Below are 22,614 nucleotides of genomic sequence, written 5' to 3'. Positions count from 1 at the left end.
AGACTCTGAAACAGGCTCCAGGCTCTGAGCTGGCAGTCAGCACAGAGCCCGACGCGGGGCCCGAACCCACGAACCGCGAGATCATGACCCAAGCGAAAGACGGACGCTTAACCGACTAAGCCACCCAGGTGCCCCCCAATGAAAATGTTTTAGAACTGGAGATGGTAGTTGCACAACATAGTAAATGTACTGCCTTGATCCATTTAAGATGGTTAATTTTGTTATGTAATTTTCACTTCAATTCAAAAAAAGGGGGGCATACACATTCACAACTTTGTAGATATTGTTCTACATGAAAGTTTACTCTTCCATCAGCCTATTTTCCCACAGTACTTCATTAAAGTTTTCAATCTTTCTCCATAGATAAAAATGTGGAAGTCTAGTTTGATTTTCATATATCTTATTAAGAGGGGATAACCAGTTTTCTAAAGGTCTGAGAGATCTATCTGTATTTCTTTTTCTGTGGGTAGTCTGTACTCATTTGCCCAGTTTCTGAGTGAGACTTTGGGGTTTTTTCTTACTGATTTATGAGAACTCTTTATTTTGAAATGAGTTACAAGTATGTTGTTTGTAGCCAATTACAGTTTGTTGTTTGTGTTTTGGCTTTGATGGTGGCTTTTTCCATATAGACTTTTAATTTTTTTAATGTTTATTTATTTTTGAGAGAGCAAGAGCGTGCAATTGGGGGAGAGGCAGAGAAAGAGGGGGACAGAGGATTTGAGATACACCAACAGCAGAGAGCCCAATGCGGAGCTTGAACTCAGGTTGTGAGATCATGACCTGAGCTGAAGTCGGATGCTCAACTGACTGAGCCACCCAGATGCCCTTAGACTTTTATTTTTTTTATTTAATTTTTCATGTAAATGAGTTTATAGATTTTTTCCTTTTTTTCAATTTTTTTTTCCTTTTATGGCTTCTGGGTTTGGTGACATACTCAGAAGGCCTCCTTCACTCCAAGATTCTACAAACTTTTCCCTTTGTTTCTTCACTATTTTTATAGTTCACTCTTGTTGTTTTTTAACATTTAAACGTTTGACCCACGTGAAAGAAACCCAGTATGTTCTAAGAAGTTCAATGCCTGACTCTGTGTTGAGAAACATCAGAAAGAATGGAGCAATCAACCTGTTCCTGGATACTGTGTTCATCCCAGGACTTGTCTGAGGAGCTATGTGCAGCTTTCTCATCTTTCTGCCTGAAACCAGATCTCACCCAGAGATCTGTTTGGGTACTCTGCTGGCCCTTGGGCTCCGTGCCTGCATCCCAGGCTCTGAAACAGAGCAGGACTGGGCTCAAATCCCAGCCTCCCAGGGGGTTTCTTTTCCTGGTCAAACCTTCATCATTGAGGTGTGAGATACTGATGGAAGGTGCAAGGGCCACTGATCAATAGGATTTCTCATCCTTTGTTCCATGTCTTGAGTAAAGGAAACTAAGGTTCTTGCAGAGACTCACTGCCTTGTGACCTGTATCAAATCACTTCATCTCTCTGAACCTCAGATTCTTCAACTGTAAAAGAGGGACAGTAACACCTATCTCATAGGGCTGTCAGGGGGATTAAATGTGCCCAGTGCATAGTGAGTGTGCAACATAAATACTTAAATAAATACATAAATTACTTTTAAGTAAACTCTATGCCCAACATGGGGCCTGAACTCATGACCCTGAGATCAAGAGTTGCACGCTCTACTGACTGAGCCAGCCAGGTGCCCCAAGACTCTAATTGTTCATTCATTTGTTTATTTGGCAAATAATACTGAACACTTACCAATGCTGAGCACTGTTCTAGGTGGGGATACAGCAGGAGCAAAACTTAACTACTGGTAAAGGGAAGACAATAAACAAATAAGCAGGTAAATATATGTATCAGGCAGTGATGGGGCACCTGGGTGGCTCAGTCAGTTAAGTGTCCAACTCTCAGTTTCAGCTCAGGTCATGACCTCATGGTTCTTGGGTTCCAGCCCAGCGTCGGGTTCAATGCTGACGGTGTGGAGCCTACTTGGGATTCTCTCTCTCTCAAAATGAATAAACTTAAAAAAAAAAAAAAAAGAGGGGCAGGGGGAGGGAATGATGCAGTCAGTGATCAGCCAGGCAACAAGGGAAATCTTGCAGTTAAGGTAGTCACAGTTCATCCAGTGACAGACATTTCTACAGGGAACATAACATTATTGTTTTTCATTAACCTGTTTTCTTGGCTAATTCCTGTTTCCAAGAAACAGGATGCTCTTATGCTTCCGTAGAATTGCCAGGTGCTCTGATGGAAGTGCCCAGGCCTGAGAGCTGATGTAACTGTCGGCTCTGTGTTGCTGTCCCATCTGTGCTGTGGCAGGGCTGAGTTGGGGACTTGCCTATGAGCTATTCTCCCAACAGCAGGCTGTGAGGCCACACAGAGTTTTTAGTTTCTATTGTGAGTTCCGGGGTCAAGGTGAGCATTACACAGGTCCAGTTTTCAGGGTGTGCATAGGAAGAAAATCCTTCAATTTTGTGTTCACTGTACTCTCAGGAGATGAGAAGCCAGTCCTTGAGGCACACAGAGGAGGGCACGATGCTGCTTACTCAGCATGTGGTAGTGAGACAGTGAGCAGGGAGCTCAAGCTGGGGCCAGATGCAAGGCAGGCCCCATGCTCCATCATCAATTCTCAGCAACCCCAGCCCCCAAAGGTGGCCTCCTTCCCAATCTTCCCAACCAATATCCTGAGACAGGCTCTGATTGGATTGACTGTGGTCTTGTGCTCATCCCTGGTTCACAGTGGCCTGGAAGATACATTATGTTGACTGGCTGGTAACAGCAGGACTGGTGTCAGAGAAGGCAAAGCTGCTGGGTGTGGAACCAGAAGTAGATCAGGAGTTGGGAAGTTCCTCACTCGCCAAACTCTGGCTCTCCTTCAACCTTTGAGCCTTTGCACATGTAGTTTCTTCTTCTCACAAAACTCTTCCCTCCGTTCTGCCAGGCTGACCTCCAGGTCTCCCCTCAAACTTCACCTCCTCCTAGTGGCTCCTTGCTCTCTGGGCAGGGTCCTTGCCACCACAGGTTCATTTGGTAACTGCCAGGTAGGTCAGTCTGACTCCCACAATCAGCGCAGGGCCTGCAGCCAGGCCCATCTCGAGGTGCCAGTGCTTCACAGGGAGTGCTCAGGGAACGTCTCTAGGAAAAGGGATGCCGCTCAAAAATACACGCGCTTCCATCCTCAAGCAAACCCCCTCCCCGCCATAAATGCGGGTACAAGCGGATCTCACCCCACTTGGAAACCCACCTAGCTTGGGGCGCAAAGACTCGCGTGCGCCCTACCTTTCTCGCCCCAGCCACAAAACAGTCGGCTCAGGGTCAATAGACAACCTCGCTCGTGAGGGCGCCCACGCATGCCCGACCACACGCAGGCCCTGTTCTTCGCCACAAACAGGCACGCGCAGGCGCGCGGACACGCCGATCAACTCCCCGCGAAAGGCTCACCCGGAACAAGACGCACGGTACGCGCGTGCGCGGCCCAGAGTCTCCGCCCCCTCCCGGCCTCGCCCGTCGCGGGGCGGGGCGCGCTGGGCCGGGTCCTGCGGCACCGCCCGGGAAGCTGCGCGAGGCTGGGCGGCCCCCGCCACATCCTCCTCCTCCTCCGGGTCCTGGCGAACGGAGCTGGTCCAGGGCTGAGCCGAGGGCTCTAGGGGCGCTGGCGGAGCGGAGCACGGAGCCATGGCGCACCAGACGGGCATCCACGGTGAGGGAGGATGGTGGGCGGCCGGAGGGCCAAGGGTCTCTGCTCGAGGCTGCGCCCCCTCCCCGGCGCTCAGCCTTTCTCTCCTCCCTGGGACCAGCCGGGGGAAGCTTCCTGTTCCCTTTTGCAGCCGCCGGTCGCCTGGGGTGGGCACATATGGGGGCGTGCGACTTACTGTGCATAGTTCGGAGTGGGTGTGCATGTACGTACGCAGCTGTAGCGGAAATATCTGTGTGCCCATTTGAGGGTGTATGTTCCTGTGTGTGCCCATCTGTATATTTTTGTTCCTTTCTGGGGGTGGGTGTACCCGGATGTGCACATATGGGGGAGTGTGCACGCATGTGCACTTGTGTGTGGAGTCCTGTGTATGCACATCTGGATGAGACTGCTTGTGTATGTCTAGGGTCGTTCATGCACATGCATTAATAGCTGATTGAATGGCCACTGTCGCATGGAACCATCTTTAGGCATCAGTGTTTTGTGACTGTGTGCACATGTCTGTGGGTGTCTGTGTGCACAATTTGGGTACATCTCAATGTGCATTTGTTCTCACGGATGCATGTAGCAGAGGTGTCTGTGTAAGGATTGTATGGGTTTGTGTCTGTATGAGGAGGGGTCGCTGACCTTTGGCTCCCCCCAGGACCCTCACATACTTGAGCACGCTAGACTGGGGAAAATCTGGGCCTTCAAAGTGGGGTGGGGAGAGTTGCCAATCTGACCTTGACCTCTGACCTCCCTACCATTTTCCAGTCTGATTTCCTGAATCTGCCCCAGCCAGGGTTAGAAGGTCCCAGCCCCAGGCTGAAAGCAGAGAAAAGGGTCTAGATTTGGGGTTTGTGAGCGAGGGTCCTGGCTTTAGAGACTCCAGGCCAGCTCCCCCTACCCCAAGCCTCTCCAGCCTAGAGCATCACCCCCTTCCCCAAGGGCCTAGTTTCCTCTTTATGCTGGCTGGGGAGAAGCAGCGGCCAAGAGCCAGGTGTCCTGACCCTTCCTGGGCCTCAGTGGCCCCCCTCTGTCCCTAGCCTGGGAGGACTGCCTGGGCTGTGGGAAAAGCCCAGGCTGCTTGCCCAGACAGCCTGGTGGTTTGGCCATCAGCCATTCCTCCCACCACATCAGGATCCCCAGCCCGGGGACACCACCACCATCGACCAGCCTGGCTGCCTGGATCTCAACTTGGCTTGTGGTTGTGGCTGCTTGGTGGCTAGACCGCCTAGAGGGTTCCCCTGGCCCCGCCCCACAGGACCAAAAAAGGCCAGAGTCTGGGTCAGGGCCAGCCTCCTACCAGGTGGGCCAGCTTCTCCAGAAGGAGCTGGAGGAGCTGGAGGGGTGGCTTCATGACTCAGCCCACAGAAGGGAACAGCTGCCCCCTGGACCTGCCTCTTCCTTCTCCTTTGTCTGGTCACTACTGCTGCCTCCATCTGGGAGGAGATAGGAAGTTGTGGCCCCTCCTCACTGCTCGGGGCTGACAGGTCCTGTGGCCAAGGCGCTGCCTCATTCCTTCATTTCCCACGTGGTGAGACAAGCCTGGCTAGGGGATCACTGGGGACTGCCCCCCTGCCCCCCAGCCTTCCTGCCTATGAGCAGCCCACTCCTTCCCATTTTTGGCCTGGGGAGGTAGAAGGTGAGATCAATCGCCCTGGATGCCCAGATGCCAGCCCACTTGTAGCCATACCTGTGGATCTGGTGACCTCAGAGCAGAGTGGGGGGGGTGGGAGGACTTGTAACTTGAGGCTTATGGGGTGGGGGGAGAGCAGGGCAGCAGAGGCAGGGGCAGGGAGGTGGGGGAGCATGAATCTTTGATGATAGAGGCTCAGGTGTCCCAGGCCTGGCCTCTGGATTATTGATGGTGGCTGAGGAGTCATGGGCGGGGGGAATGTCTCTTCCACTACTGGGGTGTCACTTTGTCCTAGTAACTCTAGAAGGGGTGTGGCAGCCTCTCCCTTAGGGGAGCTTCTTGGCTTTCCCTCCCAGAAGGTCTGAGCAGGTGGAAAGGGCAGCTCAGCGCAGCCTGCCCCGCCATCATTACAGTAGTAAATTTACAGTGGTAACATTTAACAATTGTTATTTGTAAAGTCCTCAGTACTGAGGATTTTCCATCTACTCCTCAGCATAGCCCTCTGCACCTTGAGCGTATTAGCTCCACAGTATAGACGAGTTTGAGGCTCAGTGAGGTCAGAGGTCACACACAACTATGGAAAAGGTGGAGACCCAGAGGCCAGGCTTTTCCTCAGGGATTTGCTTGCAGTCTGCTGATAAGCAGCTCTGTCCTGGCCCAGTGGGACTGTGTCTCCCTGCCATGGTACTTGGAATTGGGACCCTGCTCCCCCAGCGGCCATGGAGGATGGTACATAGCCTGATTTCTCAGGCTCAGGGTCACCCTGCGGGAGGGGCCCCTGAGGACATGACCAGAGTTTGTTTTCCTAAAGGCCCCCACCCCCTGGCCTCAAGCTGCCCAGTCTGGTCCCTATAAATACTCTCTGACCTCAGCTCTCCAGCTGTGTTCCTGCAGAATTCTCCTGACCCCTGGATAGCCTCAAGGTCATGCTGGCCTGGCCATAGCACACGCAGAGACCCAAGTCGGGCCCTTCCTCACATGAACTTTGGTTTCTGCGTCTTTACCACTGGTAGATCTGTGACATTCCTGGTCCTCACCTCTGCGCTTGGGTCCTTGGTCATTGGCTGTCACCTTCCAGCTGTGACCAAGACAGGGTCTGTTTTGGAGATTCCTGATTGCCACTCTTCCTCTAGGAGCATTCTGGACTGCCTAAGGGTTGGGGACTTAGTGCCCCCAGCAGGGCTGTGCTAGGGCTGGGCTTAGGACCTCTCAGGGTTAGGCAGCCTGGCTGGTGGGCTGGCTGTGCATGCCTGTGTATTTGTGTGTATGCTCTGTCCATCTCTTGCCTGGACACATCTTAGCCAGGTTCTACAGTTGCCTGTGTGTTTGTTAGCACTCTGGGGACTGTGTCCGTGTATATGTTTGTATGCCAAAATGTGTGTGTCCATTTATGTTTGACCAGCTGAGTGTGTTGTCATGAGGGTGTTTGCATTTCTCCTCCACTGTGTCACGTAGATGTTTATATGTTACATTCACATATGCTGGACTGACCCAGTACTCGATGGCACATGCGGCAGGTGGTGCACGTGTGTGTATGTTAACGGACATAGTGGTCAGTGCATTCTGGGGGTATGTGTTCATGTATTTCTGTGTTAGTAGATATGACAGAACTGGGAGTGTCACAGGCCACTTCAGTGCTGGGCTTTCCTAGGGGGCAGGGGACGGGTAGGGGCCATTCACTGTGGTTGGCCTGGCCTGGCCCAGAGCCCGCCCCTTCCTTGAGTGTGCTGGCCCATCCCCACCTACCCCGTCACCGGAGCTCTCCTGCTGGCTAAATTTGGGAGCTTATGTTTGTGGACCGTGTCAGGTTCCCAGTCACATGGGGGGCCGTATATAACCCGGCTCCCAGCTCTACCACCAGACCCCACAGGACGGAGCGGGCCCTGAATGCGTCCCTGCCCACCCTGCTCACGCTGCCTGCTTATCCTTCATCATGTTTCTTGTTCTCATAGCCACCGAGGAGCTGAAGGAATTCTTCGCCAAGGCACGGGCTGGCTGTATCCGGCTCATCAAAGTCGTCATTGAGGACGGTGAGTGCCCCATACTGCCCCCTTTGATGGGCTAGGGCATAGGCTAGGGGCTAGACCCAGTTGCTTCTCTGGGAGCTGCTGGGACATTTGCCTCCAGCCCCTTCAGGATCTCACTTGCTCCTTGTGGGGATAAGAGGTGCTTTGTAGGAGAGCGTTGCTGGTGGGCATGATCATTTCTCCTCTTACACAGAGCAAGAAACAAAAGCTCAGGTGACAGCAAGGAGAGCCCTGCCCAGGGGTCCTGTCCAGCTCCCCAAGGGCTATGTGGGGGTCAAAGTCCTAGCCATGATGCTAGGGTGGGCATGGGAGCAGGAGATCAGTGAGGCTAGGCACTGCCCCATGTGGCGAGTGCCACTCACCTTCCTCTATGATCGGCAGGCTGGCTTGGCCCTGGGGGAGTCCCAAGGAGAAGCCCGGGCCCTGCCCTTGGGAAGTGCCCCTACAACAGGGCAAAGGGACTTGTGCCCAGCTTGCTTTGACAACATGATGGGGGGATTCCAGGCTTGGCTAAGCCTTGGCTTGGACACTGGGAACCTGAGCCTTGCACAGGGTGGGTGCTCAGCATATTGGGGTTGGGGGTGGGTGAGCTTGAGCTGAGGCTTTAAGTGGGGAGAAGGTTTGGGGAGGCAGAAGATTAGACTGAGGCTTGGTGGCGGTTTCTCCCCTTCCCTTCGTGCTAAGGGTTGTCCCTAGAGGTGAAGGGTATAGACACTGGCAAGGGCTGGGCCCCCCATGAATCCTTGGTAGCCAGCAATAGTGGGCTCTTTCGGAGGCCCCCAGAATGGGCTTGGTGCCCAGCTAACTTTTCACCCATCGAATTGGTACAAAGCAAGTTCTGCCCAGACCCAGAATTCATTCCAGGCTTTAGTACCAGAGCTGTGCTGAATTTTGTCCAGGGTCCTCAAGTTCAGATGCCCTCAGAGGCCAGGTCATGGTCACTGAATGAAGTAGGTCAAGAATGAAGGTTTCCTGTGGTAACAGGACAGCCTCCCTGCCCTGCAAAGAGATAGATTCATTGACCTTAGCTCTCAGCCCTCCCTGTTGCCTCCGACAGGACACCCCTGCAGGTGTTTACCAGGAGGAATCTCTAGGTGGGCTCTTATCTCTGTTCTGCATTATAGTTGTTGGGGCACCTGGGAGTCCCCAGGAACCTTCAGGCACCCTGACAGACAGCCATTGCCCATCTCCTACTGAGTGCGGCTTGAGGTCCTTCTAGAGAATCTGTTAATTCCACTTATTATGTAAAACTTCCCATTTTGAAAATGTTGGCAACATATTAAACACTGTTGGCAGTGCTGGGAGGCCAACTGTGCCTGCTGGTTTTGACCCCATCTGCGTTCTAGGAGGATAGGTGAGGAGGCCAAGGCCTGCAGAGCGGCAGCTGGGCTGGGGGACCTGGCACATTTGGGCCTCATCAGGAGGGCCTGGTGGTCAGGTACCCCCTGGCCAGGTGGTGATTAACCCTTGGCCCAGTTCTTCCACCACCCTGGGCCTGTGCACACCTGGGCTGGTATTGGGTGCCCAGCTAAGGCCCTGTGGATGGATAGGTCAAGTATATGTCCAGACTCAATGGCCCATTCAGCCAGTGTGCACCAGCCAGGCCGGTGGCCAGCCTGTTGACCCCAGGCGTTAAGAGGTTTGTTAATTTGTGGGGGAGGGGACTACGGCTGGCCAGGGGCAGCAGGGTACAGATTTATACAGTATCTGATAGGAGCCCCTGTCTCACTCTTTCCCACACGCTTTTGCTTTTGCAGATCCTTGTGGCCTGAGGTTAGACCCTGCCTCCTTCAGCATAGTTGTTCTGAGAAGCGTGTGCTGGGGGTCTGCTAGAATCTCAGGCCAAGGGAGGAGGGGAGCAGGAAGTGGCACAGTGGGGCTGTGCCTGAGCAGCTGTGCTGGCGGGGGGGGGTTGGGTCTGAGTGTGTGGGTGATCGTGAGGAGACCACATTGTTGGTGGCTGTGGCCAACGCAGCCACATCTTCTCGTGTTTGTCCGTGCTTCGTCATCTAAGTGGGCACGTTCTCGAGGCCATTTCTGTGCATGTGTGTGTGCGTCCGTATAGCTGGCAGCTTTGTGCCTCATTCATTCATTCACTCATTCACAGATTCAGTCATGTAGCCTCATCCTCCAGGGATTTGGGGGCTCCAGGGGAAGGTGAGTGGAGGGGCCGGCAGATCTGAGCCGCAGCCAAGAAGGTCCACAGTCTGAGGTGGGAATGTGAGATGGCTACTCCTTGGCTCACCCTGCCTCTGCCCCCAGAGCAGCTCATGCTGGGTGCCTCGCGGGAGCTGGTGGGCTCATGGGACCAGGACTACGACAGGGCCGTGCTTCCGCTGCTGGATGCCCAGCAGCCCTGTTATCTGCTGTACCGCCTGGACTCACAGAACGCCCAGGGTTTTGAGTGGCTCTTCCTCGCCTGGTCACCTGACAATTCTCCTGTGAGTCCTGGGGACCCCTGCCCAGTCCCCAGATCAGGGGAGAGGGGATGCTGGGTCTGAGTGAAGGAACAAGGCCCTGCCCTGGGAAGTCCAAGGGGAGAGATACCAGGTCCTTCCTCAGAGTCTGAGAGAGGGCAAGGCCCTGTGCTTGGAGCCTGACCTCTCCCAGAGGTCCCCCAGCCACCTCAGCCTGGCTCTGGGAGGCAGAGACTTGGGCTGGGGAGGCTCCACCCCCTCACATCCTTGCACCGTGCTGCGCCCTCTGCTGGGCATGTGGGTGCAAAGCGATGGCCCGGTCCCCACCCAAAGGCTCCTCTGCCTGCTTCTGGAGAGAGAAGCAGTGATGAGTCTCACAGCTTAGCTCCTGTCCTTCAGGTGCGGCTGAAGATGCTGTATGCAGCCACACGGGCTACAGTGAAGAAGGAGTTTGGGGGCGGCCACATCAAGGATGAGCTCTTTGGGACCGTGAAGGTAGGCCCCCCAGGCCAGGCCCCACCAGGCTGGGATCACAGGCCCACAGAGTGTGGGATGTTATGCAGGGTCACATAGCAAGTGGGTGCCAGACTTGGAGAGGAGGAGAGAGGGCTGGGAGGGTCCAGGGCTGCAAGCTGGGGTGCTCAGTGGGCTTTTGCCAGCTCAACAGCCCAAGGTGCCCATTTATGCTTCTGTATCCACCGGCCAGGACGACCTCTCCTTTGCTGGGTACCAGAAGCACCTGTCATCCTGTGCAGCGCCTGCCCCGCTCACCTCGGCTGAGAGAGAGCTTCAGCAGATCCGTATTAATGAGGTGGGTGCACCAGACGGGCGGGCACAAGTCCCAGCCTGAGGCCCTCAGGTGGCGTTAGGCCCAGCTGGCCAGGCCTGTGCTCCAGTAGGGCTACACCCTGGTTAGGCAGGCAGGGCCTCACTCGCTCTTCTCTCGCCCCCAGGTGAAGACGGAGATCAGTGTGGAGAGCAAGCACCAGACCCTGCAGGGCCTCACCTTCCCACTGCAGCCCGCAGCGCAGAGGGCACTTCAGCAACTCAAACAGAAGACCATCAACTACATCCAGCTGGTGGGTGCCCATCCCTGCCCCGGGCACACGCACAGGGCCCACCGTGCCCCTCCCCTGCTCCTGCTTAGTCATGTGCACAGATGTGTGCACAGCCCCCAGTCTGTCTCCTCCAACTCACCCATGTACTTGTGAGGACCTGCTGTACCCCCACCCCCTCCCCTGTCCCTCCCTTTTCCTGTTTTGACTATGGACGCCTCATACAGTAGGTGCACCGCGTTCCCCTGCCTTGCCCGGTCCTTGCTCGCATGCAGGGACATCTGTGAGACAATGTCCCTCATTCTGTCCCCTCACCGTGTACCCATACCCAGGCTGGAGTTCACACTGACTCCTCAGTCCTGAGCCCCCTCCTGTCCTAGACTCCCTCTGCAGCTCTCCTAACTGCCCTCTTCCCCAGGGTGGGTCTTTCTGCCCCCGTGCCTAGGCTTTCTGCTTGCTTTCTTTTTCTTTTCTTTTTTTTTTTAGTGTTTATTTATTTATTTTTGAGAGAGAGAGTACCTGCTCATGTGTGCATGAGCAGGAGAGGGGCCGAGAGGGCAAGAGGGAATCCCAAACAGGCTCTGTGCTGTCAGCACAGACCTCAATGCAGGGCTCGATCTCCGAACCATGAGATCATGACTTTAAATCCAGAGTCAGGGAGCACCTGGGTGACTCAGTCAGTTAAGCATCCGACTCTTGGTTTTGGCTCAGGTCATGATCTCATGGTTTGTGAGTTCGAGCCCTTAGTTGGGCTCCACAGTGACAGTGCAGAGCCTGCTTGGGATTCTCTCTCTCTGCCCTTCTCCTGCTCAAATGTGCGCTCGCGCTCTCTCTCTCTCTCCCCCTCTCTCTCCATCAAAATAAATACATAATCTTAAAAAAAAAAATGGGTGGGTCCCTGGGTGGCTCAGTCAGTGGAGTGTCTGACTTCAGCTTAGGTCATAATTTCTCAGTTTATTAGTTCAAGCCCCAAATGAGGCTCTCCACTGTCAGCACAGAGCCGGCTTTGGAGCCTCTGCCCCTCACTCTGCCCCTCTCTTTGCCCCTCCCTTGCTCGTTTTAAATAAAACATTAAAAAAAAAAAAAAGAAATCAAGAGTAGGATGCTCAACTGACTGAGCCAGCCAGGTACCCCTTCTTTCTTTTTTAATGTAAACTCTGTGTTCCGGGCACCTGGGTGGCTTAGTCAGTTGAGCCTCTGACTTCAGGTCATAAGCTCATAGTTCAAGAGTTCGAGCTCTGTGTCAGCTCTGTGCTGACAGCTTGGAGCTTGGAGCCTGCTTCAGATTCTGCCTCCCGTACTCTTCCCCTCCCCTGCTTGTGCTCTATCTCTTTTTCTCTCAAAAATAAATAAAAACATTAAAAAAATTTTTTTTAAGTAAGCTGTATGCCCAGTGTGGGACTTGAACTCATGAGATCAAAAGTCACATGCTCCACTGACTAAACCAGCCAGGTGCTCCTAGACTTCCCCATTCCAAGTAGAATGAAGTGTTCCCCAAAGGGCCTCTCCCTAAGGTCAAGGTCCTCCCCACTGTCCTGTCCACTGCCCCTGGTGGGACTTCCTCCTCCCGCAGAGCTTTCAAAGGTGGAGAGGTGGGGGCCCAGGAGTAGCCTCTTCACAGGGACCCCCATGGTGGATGGCCACTGGGTTGGGGAGTCCTGAGAAAGGGAGACCATAGGCAGGCTCTGCCCTGGCTCCTGCCTGTCACCTCGGGGACTTCTTGTTTGCTAGGGTGGGTCTGGGCCCCCCACTGCTCAGGGCCTTACATGCCCCCCCCCCCTTGCCCTTGGTAGAAGCTGGACCTGGAGCGGGAGACCATTGAGCTGGTGCACACAGAGCCCACGGAAGTGGCCCAGCTGCCATCAAGGGTGCCCCGAGATGCCGCCCGCTACCACTTCTTCCTCTACAAGCACACCCATGAGGGTGACCACCTCGAGTCTGTGGGTGAGTGCCCACAGCAGGGCCCCACACCCGTGGCTGAATAGAAACGGCACTGGCCTATGGCCAGGCGGGCTTGCTGCAGGGGGTGTGGGGGGCACAGGCCTGCAGGTCCCCCAGCCTCAGCTCACTTCTCCATCCCCCACAGTGTTCATCTACTCGATGCCGGGGTACAAGTGCAGCATCAAGGAGCGCATGCTCTATTCCAGCTGTAAGAGCCGCCTCCTCGATTCTGTGGAGCAGGACTTCCAGCTGGAGATCTCCAAGAAGGTGGGTGCCCATTCCCCAGAGTCTCACCTCCCAGGGGCCTCTAACACCACCCTCCACACGGGGGCATTGGAGTCCCAAGACAGTGGCAGGGCAGGGGTCATTGTCGCCTTGTGGAATGGATGTGGATGAGGCCCAAGGGATATTGCCCAGGGTGCCCAGCTGACTGGTGGCATGGACAAGCCCTCGTCTTGACCGCCCATGACTCTCGTCTCCCAAGGTCTGAAAGACATGCAGGACATTGGGCCCCAGCAGAGTGTTCCTGGAGGTGGCACTCCAGGTGGGGGGATCTGGGAGGAGACCCCCGGGCTGGAGTGTGAGAGGTCAAGGGGCTGCCCCAGGAGTGGAGGTGATCAAGGGTGGTGTGTGGGCGGCCCCCGACCAGACCACTGCCTTGCCCCACGCAGATTGAGATTGGAGATGGGGCGGAGCTGACAGCCGAGTTCCTCTACGACGAGGTGCACCCCAAACAACATGCCTTCAAGCAGGCCTTCGCCAAGCCCAAGGGCCCAGGGGGCAAGCGGGGCCACAAGCGCCTCATCCGTGGCCCTGGCGAGAACGGGGATGACAGCTAGGTGGCCGGACCTGAGCTGCCCCGGCATGCGGACTGTGGGGCTGTGCACCCCACTGCTCCCGGCCATCTGCCTCCTTCCCAGCCTGGGCTCCAGGGGAGGGTTGCTTCTTGTGGGGCAGGAGGGCTGCTGACAGAACATTCTTGCAGCTTCCGAGGGCCACTGAGCTGGCATTTTTGTGACCTTCCCCTGTTGCTGTCCCTGCCTCTCATCTGTGTCCCCAAGGGGTCTGGGGACCCTGCCTGTCTGGCTCAAGGGGGCTGGGTACGGAGCCTAGAATGAGCTTGGCCCCCAGGGGAACTGAGACTAGGGCCCCAGCACATCCCAGAAGCCTTTGGCCACAGGGGTGGGTTTAGTCAGGGCTGGGGTAGGGGTTCCCTGCAGGGTAAGATGGTTGAATGCTGTATTTTTTAAAGAATAAAATATTTTTAAATCAACACCTGAGTCTGGCCCTGAGGGATCCACGTCTGACACTGGAATCGGAAGACCCTGTGTATATAACTGCGCCCTTTCATCTTCGAAGGGGCCTGTCAGCCTGTTAGGTGGGCTACAGGTATGTGGGAGAACGTGTGTCTGTGTGTGTGAGGACAGAAGCCTCACACAGGTCCCCTTGTTGACAGGAGCTCGGCCCAAAAGACAGCCACACCTTTGCCGTGATGGAGCATCTGGGTGTATTAGTGTCCTATGGCTGCGGTAACAAAATACCATAAGCTTAGCGGCTTGAACCCCCACATATTTACTATCTTGGCAGTTCTTGTGAATCTAACAAGGTCAAAGTCTGACAGGGCTGAAATCCAGGTGCTAGCAGGGCTTGCTCCTTTTGGAAGAGGCGGGGAACATCCGTTACCTTGTCCACCTGGAAAGGCTACGTACATTCCCTGCTCCCATCTTCAAACCAGAGGGGGAGCCTCTCCGATTCTGCTTCCGGTCACATGCCTTCTTCTGTAGTCAGATCCCCCTGTGCCTCCATCTCATAAGGATGCTTGTGGTTATATTCACCTCCCCACTTTCCAGATACTCTCCCCACTCAGGATCCTTCACCTCCTCCCACCTGCAAGGCCCCTTTTATTATGTACAGTAGCATATTCATAGGTTCCGGGGATTAGGGTGTGGATCTCCTTGGGGCATTTTTCAGCCTGCCACACTGGGTGTGCCCACCCCACGGGGTTTCCAGGCCTCTTTGGGGCTGTGGCATGGAACTTGGAGTCTCTGGTTCACATGTGCACGTATGTGTGTGTGCATGTACGCATGCACACATACATGTGTGCATACCTGTCAGCTCGTTGGCCCTCTCATATTTGCTTTTCTGTCCACAAGAGTCTGGCTCCCTGGTCCCAGTGTCTCTGGCAGGGTCTCCTGTAGGTTTGGGATCCAGCAGAAGCCAGGAATTCAGTCTGTGCCTGAGACCCCTCCTATGCCAGGTGGGAGCTGCGCACAGATAGGGATGTGGGGGTCAGTGGCTGGGATTCAGGTGCTGAATGGGCACTGTCCTTTCTTTGGGGAGCATGTGTTGGGCTGGGGCTCAGGGGAGTGTCCCATCCCTGGGGCCTTTCCCAGCCCCTACTAAAGGCCCTAGAATTACAGAGAGGAGAGCTGGAACCCCAGCCAGGATCTAGAGCGGGCTGCCTGTCCTCATCCACCCCCAAACACTGGTTCCTAGGTGGGCAGGAAGACCGTGCCATTACCCCCACACTGCTAAAGTCCTGGGCCTGTGTACCAGCTGGATGCCTGGCAGCTGGGGTCTGCCTGCCATGATAGCCACCCAGAGGTGGGCATGGAAAAGCAGGGTGGCAGGTGTCTAGCCCAGGCCAAAGCCCTATTTGTTCATTCATTAATTCATCCAGCCATCATTCAGAGACATTCTGTGCCTGCCCAGAGCTGAGTGCTGGAGACTCATGGAAGCAGCAAAGAGAGACCACCTTATGATGTTCTGGGCACTCTGGGCCCTGGGTATACAGACAGAAAGACTCTTGCCATTAAGAAGCAGACATTCCAGCAGGGTAATAAGACAAAATACAATAAACCATGGAAAATCAATGATATGATGTGTTAGCAGGTAAAAACTTAGGACGAAGAAAAGCAGCAGGTAAAGGGGCTTAGGAGTGCCAGATCCAGGGTGGAAGGTTTAAAAGAAGGTCGGGAAAGGCCTCCAGAAGGTAATGTGTGGGCTGAAATATCTAGGAAAGGGGCTTCCAGGCAGAGCGAACAGTAAGTCCAAAGGCCCTGGGGCGGGAGACTGCACAGGAGTATTCACGACAGAGCCAGGAGGCCAAAGTGGCTGGAGACTGGTCAGGGAAGCGATGGGAGGCCAGATCCCGTAGGACCTTCTTGGCCATTATGTGGACTGTGCCTTTGATTCCAGAGCGGGCCAATGAGGAGTCTGAGCAGAGGAAGGACCTAATGTGACTTAGGGGCTAAAGGTGAATAGGCTGTGAGGTTATGAGAGCAGAAGCAGGGCAACCCATGAGTTGGTGGCAACTGCACTGGTCTAGGCGAGAGATGATGGCGGCTCGGGCCAGGCTGGTGAATGTGGCACCTGTGGGCAATGGGCAGATTCTGAAGGTGGAGCCAACAGGACTTGCTGAGGGACCCAAGTCCCCTGAGGCCTTGGGCCTGAGTAATCTGTTATGATCTGCTGGGTCAGAGGGAGTGTGGGAAGATCCGCCCAGCTGGCCCAGCCGTGGGGTGGGGTAGGTGCTAGGACGGGGCCCCAGACACACTGGGAACGCAGATCAGGAGACCCTGCTCCAGGAGGAAGTGGAAGGCTGTGGTGGAGGCAGGTGTAGCCTGGCTGGGGCCAATGTGGCCGCACTCCCTGGTATGTTCGGCCCCGCAGAGCTCTGGGGACAGGTCGTAGTGGCAGGAAAGGGCAGATGTGGGAACCACTGGCCCGAGAGAGCTCCCTTTGGGGCGGGGCCAAGGGGCTGAGGTGTGAGAGTGAGAGTCCTCTTGGGACAGGGGCCCTGACATGGGTGTCAGCATGCCCAGCCCGCGGCTGGCACTGCCCTCAATTCCAGTTTCACTGGCCTAAGCCTGGTCTCTGGGCCTCTGTCTCTCCCTGATAACAGGTATGAGACCCTCTGCTGTAGCAGATTGTTGGGATAGGGTGGGGGGCAGTGAGGGAGTGGAAAGAGGAAGGAGTGAAGGGGCTGTCTGCCATCTGCCTATGCAAATGGCCTCTGACTCACCGCACCACCCCACCCCTTGCTGCGGGCAGGGTGGGGGCGAGGGAGGGGGCTACTGTGTTATTTCTAAATTCTCACTTCCTCTGTTCTCTGAGCCAACGCTGTGGGAAGGGGCTGCGAGCTCCAGGCATTCCTCCCTGCAGTAGCTGCCGAGTCTGCCATCCAGACCCTCTGGAGAAGCCCCCCCTCCCTGTCATGGTAGGACAGCAGCCCTCAGCCCCCCAGGGAAGGGGGGCAGTGGGAAGTGGTGGGGGGGAGGTGGGTTTGGTGGCTACAGACAATAGTGAACGGGGTTATCCCCCAACCTGGCCCTGGGGACACTCACTGAACCCTGAAGATATCAGAGCAGGAGCCTGTCTCTAGGCAATGAGACCCAAACCCATTATGCGGATGAGGAGGCTGAGGCCTAGGGCTTCACTCAGTGGTGGTGTGGGGGCTACAAGCAAGGTGGACGCAACAGGACTAGGCCCTGGCTCGTTGCTGCCCACCCCCTCTGATCTGTTGGGACCTACAGTGGGTTGAGTGCTTGGGCTGGGAGAGGTGGGTAGAGGGGGAAGAGCTGGGCAGTGCCCGTCCCAGGCAGGGTCCTGGGTGGTCCTCAGCCTGGAACCCAGCAGAAGACCCTCATTCCTTCCTGGGACTTGGCCAAAGGGAGGGGGAGGAGTTGGAGGAGGCTCATGGAGGACACCCCGGTGTCCTTTTCAGGATGGCTGTGTGGAAGGGAGCCAGAGGCCTCCTTGCTCAGGAAGGAAGAGAAGTGATCTCTGAGGAAGGGAAAGGGAAAGTCAGGGAGAACCTGGTGGGCCTGCTGCCTGACTGCCTGGCTCTCCTGTCTGACGGGGGTTGGTTTTGAGTGAGAGTTCTAGATCGTGAGTCTGGATTCCAGGTTTCAGAAGCAGTTCTGAGTTGAAGGCTGGGTCTGAGACCTGAGTTAAGTTCTCCGTGAGGCCTAGAGGTGGGGTGGGTGCTGGGCAGAGAGGCAGGAGCTTCCCTGGGGAAGGCTTGGGGAGAGCGTTTGGGAGCCCTGTTGGGAGACCCCAGGAAGGGGGACAGATGGAGCTGTGCTGGGGCTGCACACTCACAGTCCCGCAGGGCCCCTGCCGTGGCGCCCTGCACCCCCTGTCTCTCCTGGTACAGGCCGCCGTGTTGGCTGTGGCCTTGGCCCAGGGCGCCCTGCCTGCCTTCCTGCCCTGTGAGCTCCAGCGCCACGGCCTGGTGAATTGCAACTGGCTGTTCCTCAAGTCTGTGCCCCACTTCTCGGCAGCAGCACCCCGCGGTAACGTCACCAGCCTTTCCCTGTATTCCAACCGCATCCACCACCTCCATGACTCTGACTTTGTCCACCTGTCCAGCCTGCGGCATCTCAACCTCAAATGGAACTGCCCGCCCACCAGCCTCAGCCCCATGCACTTCCCCTGTCACATGACCATCGAGCCCCACACCTTCCTGGCTGTGCCCACCCTGGAGGAGCTGAACCTGAGCTACAACAGCATCACGACGGTCCCTGCCCTGCCCAGTTCCCTCGTGTCCCTGTCCCTGAGCCACACCAACATCCTGGTGCTGGACCCTGCCAGCCTCACAGGCCTGCATGCCCTGCGCTTCCTATTCCTGGATGGCAACTGCTACTACAAGAACCCCTGCCCGCAGGCCCTGCAGGTGGCCCCAGGTGCCCTCCTTGGCCTGGGCAACCTTATGCACCTGTCGCTCAAGTACAACAACCTCACCATGGTGCCCCGCGGCCTGCCCCCCAGCCTGGAGTACCTCCTACTGTCCTACAACCACATCATCACCCTGGCGCCTGAGGACCTGGCCAACCTGACCGCCCTGCGTGTGCTTGATGTGGGTGGGAACTGCCGCCGCTGTGACCACGCCCGCAACCCCTGTATGGAGTGCCCCAAGGGCTTCCCACACCTGCACCCTGACACCTTCAGCCACTTGAGCCACCTCGAAGGCCTGGTCTTGAAGGACAGCTCTCTCTACGACCTGAACCCCAGATGGTTCCGTGGCCTGAGCAACCTCACGGTGCTGGACCTGAGTGAGAACTTCCTATATGACTGCATCACCAAAACCACAGCCTTCCAGGGCCTGGCCCAGCTGCGCAGACTCAACCTGTCCTTCAATTACCACAAGAAGGTATCCTTTGCCCACCTTCGTCTGGCGCCCTCCTTCAGGAGCCTGCTCTCCCTGCAGCAACTGGACATGCACGGCATCTTCTTCCGCTCGCTCAGTGAGACCACGCTCCAGTCGCTGGCCCACCTGCCCATGCTCCAGAGGCTGCACCTGCAGATGAACTTCATCAACCAGGCCCAGCTGAGCATCTTCGGGGCCTTCCCTGGCCTGCAATACGTGGACCTGTCAGACAACCGCATAAGTGGAGCCACAGAGCTGATGGCTGCCACGGGAGAGATGGATGGTGGGGAGAGAGTCTGGCTGCCGTCCGGGGACCTCGCTCTGGGCCCACTGGACACCCCGAGCTCCAAGGGCTTCATGCCGAGCTGCAAGACCCTCAACTTCACCTTGGACCTGTCACGGAACAACCTAGCCACGATCCAGCCAGAGATGTTTGCCCGGCTCTCACGCCTCCAGTGCCTGCTCCTGAGCCGCAACAGCATCTCGCAGGCAGTCAACGGCTCACAGTTTGTGCCCCTGACCAGCCTGCGGGTGTTGGACCTGTCCCACAACAAGCTGGACCTATACCACGGGCGCTCCTTCACGGAGCTGCCGCAGCTGGAGGCCCTGGACCTCAGCTACAACAGCCAGCCGTTCAGCATGCAGGGCGTGGGCCACAACCTCAGCTTTGTGGCGCAGCTGCCAACTCTGCGCTACCTCAGCCTGGCGCACAACGACATCCACAGCCGTGTGTCCCAGCAGCTCTGCAGCGCCTCGCTCCGGGCCTTGGACTTCAGTGGCAATGCCCTGAGCCAGATGTGGGCCGAGGGAGACCTGTATCTTCACTTCTTCCAAGGCCTGAGGAGACTGGTCCAGTTGGACCTGTCCCAGAACCGCCTGCATACCCTCTTGCCACGCAACCTGGACAACCTCCCCAAGAGCCTGCGGCTGCTGCGTCTCCGTGACAATTATCTGGCTTTCTTCAACTGGAGCAGCCTGGTCCTCCTCCCCAAGCTGGAGGCCCTGGACCTGGCGGGAAACCAGCTGAAGGCCCTGAGCAACGGCAGCTTGCCTAACGGGACCCAGCTCCAGAGGCTGGACCTCAGCAGCAACAGCATCAGCTTCGTGGCCTCTGGTTTTTTTGCTCTGGCCACGAGGCTGCAAGAGCTCAACCTCAGTGCCAATGCCCTCAAGACGGTGGAGCCCTCCTGGTTCGGTTCTCTAGCGGGCGTCCTGAAAGTCCTGGATGTGACTGGCAATCCCCTGCACTGCGCCTGCGGGGCAACCTTCGTGGACTTCTTGCTGGAGGTGCAGGCTGCGGTGCCCGGCCTGCCCAGCCACGTCAAGTGTGGCAGTCCAGGGCAGCTCCAGGGCCGCAGCATCTTTGCGCAGGACCTGCGCCTCTGCCTGGATGAGGCCCTCTCCTGGGACTGCTTTGGCCTCACGCTGCTGACCGTGGCCCTGGGCCTGGCCGTGCCCATGCTGCACCACCTCTGTGCCTGGGACCTCTGGTACTGCTTCCACCTGTGCCTGGCCTGGCTGCCCCGGCGGGGGCGGCAGCGGGGTGCAGATGCCCTGCGCTACGATGCCTTCGTGGTCTTCGACAAGACCCAGAGCGCGGTGGCCGACTGGGTGTACAACGAGCTGCGGGTACGGCTAGAGGAGCGCCGCGGGCGCCGGGCGCTCCGCCTGTGCCTGGAGGAACGTGACTGGCTACCCGGTAAAACGCTCTTTGAGAACCTGTGGGCCTCAGTTTACAGCAGCCGCAAGACACTGTTTGTGCTGGCCCACACGGACAGGGTCAGCGGCCTCTTGCGCGCCAGCTTCCTGCTGGCCCAGCAGCGCCTGCTGGAGGACCGCAAGGACGTCGTGGTGCTGGTGATCCTGCGCCCCAATGCCCACCGCTCCCGCTACGTGCGGCTGCGCCAGCGCCTCTGCCGCCAGAGCGTCCTCCTCTGGCCCCACCAGCCTAGTGGCCAGCGCAGCTTCTGGGCCCAGCTGGGCACCGCCCTGACCAGGGACAACCACCACTTCTATAACCAGAATTTCTGCCGGGGCCCCACCACGGCGGAGTGACAGCCCAGCACCCCAACCCCTCTACACCTTGCCTGTCTGCCTGGGACGCCAGACCTGCTGGCCCTGCAACACCTCTGCTCTGCCGCCCCCATTCCCACCCTTGGCATATAGCAGGTGCTCAATAAATGCTGCTGGTAGGTTGAACGGCTAACCCGAGCTCACTGGAGGAGTGAGTGGGAGGAGAGAAGAGATAATTCACCAGGCTTTCCTTCCTAATGTGAGGAGGGGCAGAGGTGATTTGGAAGAAATTGACAAAGAGAAAAAGGGAGGGCCCACAGGACACAGGTCTGCAGGGGAGGGAAACTACTAAGTGCAGCTGCTTGGTCCTTCCCTGAGAGCAGGCTGGGTCTCCTGCCCCTTTCAACCCCTCCCCATGTGCCCTACTGTCCCCAGGCTAGGTCAGCACCTCTCTGTTGGGCAGAGAACTTTTTATGTGTATATATATCTATCTCTATCTCTATCTCTATACTTCTATATCTATATAGAAATCTATATATGTGTATATCTATATCTAGATCTAGATCCAGATCTATATATATCTATATCTAGGTATAGATAGGTATAGATATAGATATACACATATATAAATGTTTAATTACTTTTGAGAGAGGAAGAGCACATGGGCGGGGGAGGGAGCAGGGGGAGAGACGGGAGCAGGGGAGGGACAGAGAGAGAAAGGGGCTGAGGATCTGAAGTGTAGCTCGAAGAAGCACCATGAGATCATGAAGGAGCATCACAAGATCATGACCGAAGTCGGAAGCTTAACTGACTGAGCCACCTGGGTGCCCCAGGCCTGCTTCATTTCTGCCCCTTGGCAAAGTCTAGAGAAGCAGCCGCCCTAATGAGTATTCATTCCCAATCCCAAACCGGAGTAGGGGGGTGGGGAGGGGGGGAAAGTCTTTGTGGGAAGTTCAGAGGGACATTTGCGCCCTCTTGTGGCCATGCCTGTGCTGTGCCCAGGAGGCTGGCCCAGCAAGGAGCTGGGAGCCATAGAAGATTCTAGAGTGAGCTCACAATCAATTCCCTTCTGTTTTCACCTAGAATGCATGCTGGGTCTCTCTGTTCTGACATCAGAGGGACACCTGGGTGAGCCACTACCTGGCTCCAAAGGTGGGCCTGCCTTCCCTGCTCTTGCCTTACACAGCTGATTGCGTTTAGGTGGGAGACACAGCGACATGTGATGAGGGTTGCAGTATGTGTGTGAATTTCTAGTTCCGATACCCAGTGTAGGGTTCCAGACATTGCTTGAAGCACCAATGACTGGTGTTTGGAGACAGTCTGATAGATGATAGAGTCTGCACTCACGTGTGCGGGGAGTTGTGGATCATGTCAGGCCTAGAGCCCGAGAGGTTGCTTTGTCCTGAGTTGCTGCCTCACTGTCTCCACAGCTGAACCTGCCTTTTGAGGAGCAGAAGGGACACGTGCAGCCAGACAGTTGGAGCTGGGGCCTGGGGTGGCAGGAGAGTGGAACCGGCTTGGCTGGCTCAGGACAGCTGGAGGCCAGCTCAGCTGCTCCAGGACTCTAGGGCAGAAGCCTGGAGCTGGCCGCAGACTTGGCTGATCTTGCAGCCTGATTGTGGGCAGTCCTGGGGTCGAGGTGGGGAGGCTGCTTTTGCCCCTCCCCCCAGCCCCCCACCCCCACTCCAGGGCAT

General features: G+C 56.4%; 2 protein-coding genes across 2 annotated transcripts; both read left to right on the top strand.

The window, feature by feature from the left end:
* Nucleotides 1-3,549: 3,549 nt before the first annotated feature.
* TWF2 (twinfilin actin binding protein 2) lies at nt 3,550-14,029 on the top strand. Its single transcript, XM_077763413.1, has 9 exons — nt 3,550-3,704; nt 7,269-7,346; nt 9,606-9,784; nt 10,160-10,255; nt 10,467-10,571; nt 10,714-10,839; nt 12,609-12,759; nt 12,902-13,023; nt 13,428-14,029. The coding sequence occupies exons 1-9, from the start codon at nt 3,680-3,682 to the stop codon at nt 13,593-13,595; spliced, it is 1,050 nt and encodes a 349-aa protein (XP_077619539.1). The 5' UTR covers nt 3,550-3,679; the 3' UTR covers nt 13,596-14,029.
* A 2,758-nt stretch (nt 14,030-16,787) lies between these two features.
* On the top strand, nt 16,788-21,389 carry TLR9 (toll like receptor 9). The gene is made up of 2 exons (XM_077763412.1): nt 16,788-16,975; nt 17,870-21,389. Exons 1-2 carry the CDS (start codon nt 16,973-16,975, stop codon nt 20,960-20,962), a joined length of 3,096 nt encoding a protein of 1,031 aa, XP_077619538.1. The 5' UTR covers nt 16,788-16,972; the 3' UTR covers nt 20,963-21,389.
* The last annotated feature ends 1,225 nt before the right edge of the window (nt 21,390-22,614 follow it).

This window comes from Crocuta crocuta, unplaced genomic scaffold (genome assembly GCF_008692635.1).
Source record: "Crocuta crocuta isolate KB4526 unplaced genomic scaffold, BGI_CrCroc_1.0 scaffold1079, whole genome shotgun sequence".
In the NCBI taxonomy this organism is placed as follows: Eukaryota; Metazoa; Chordata; class Mammalia; order Carnivora; family Hyaenidae; genus Crocuta; species Crocuta crocuta.
This window is presented reverse-complemented; position numbering and strand designations above follow the sequence as displayed.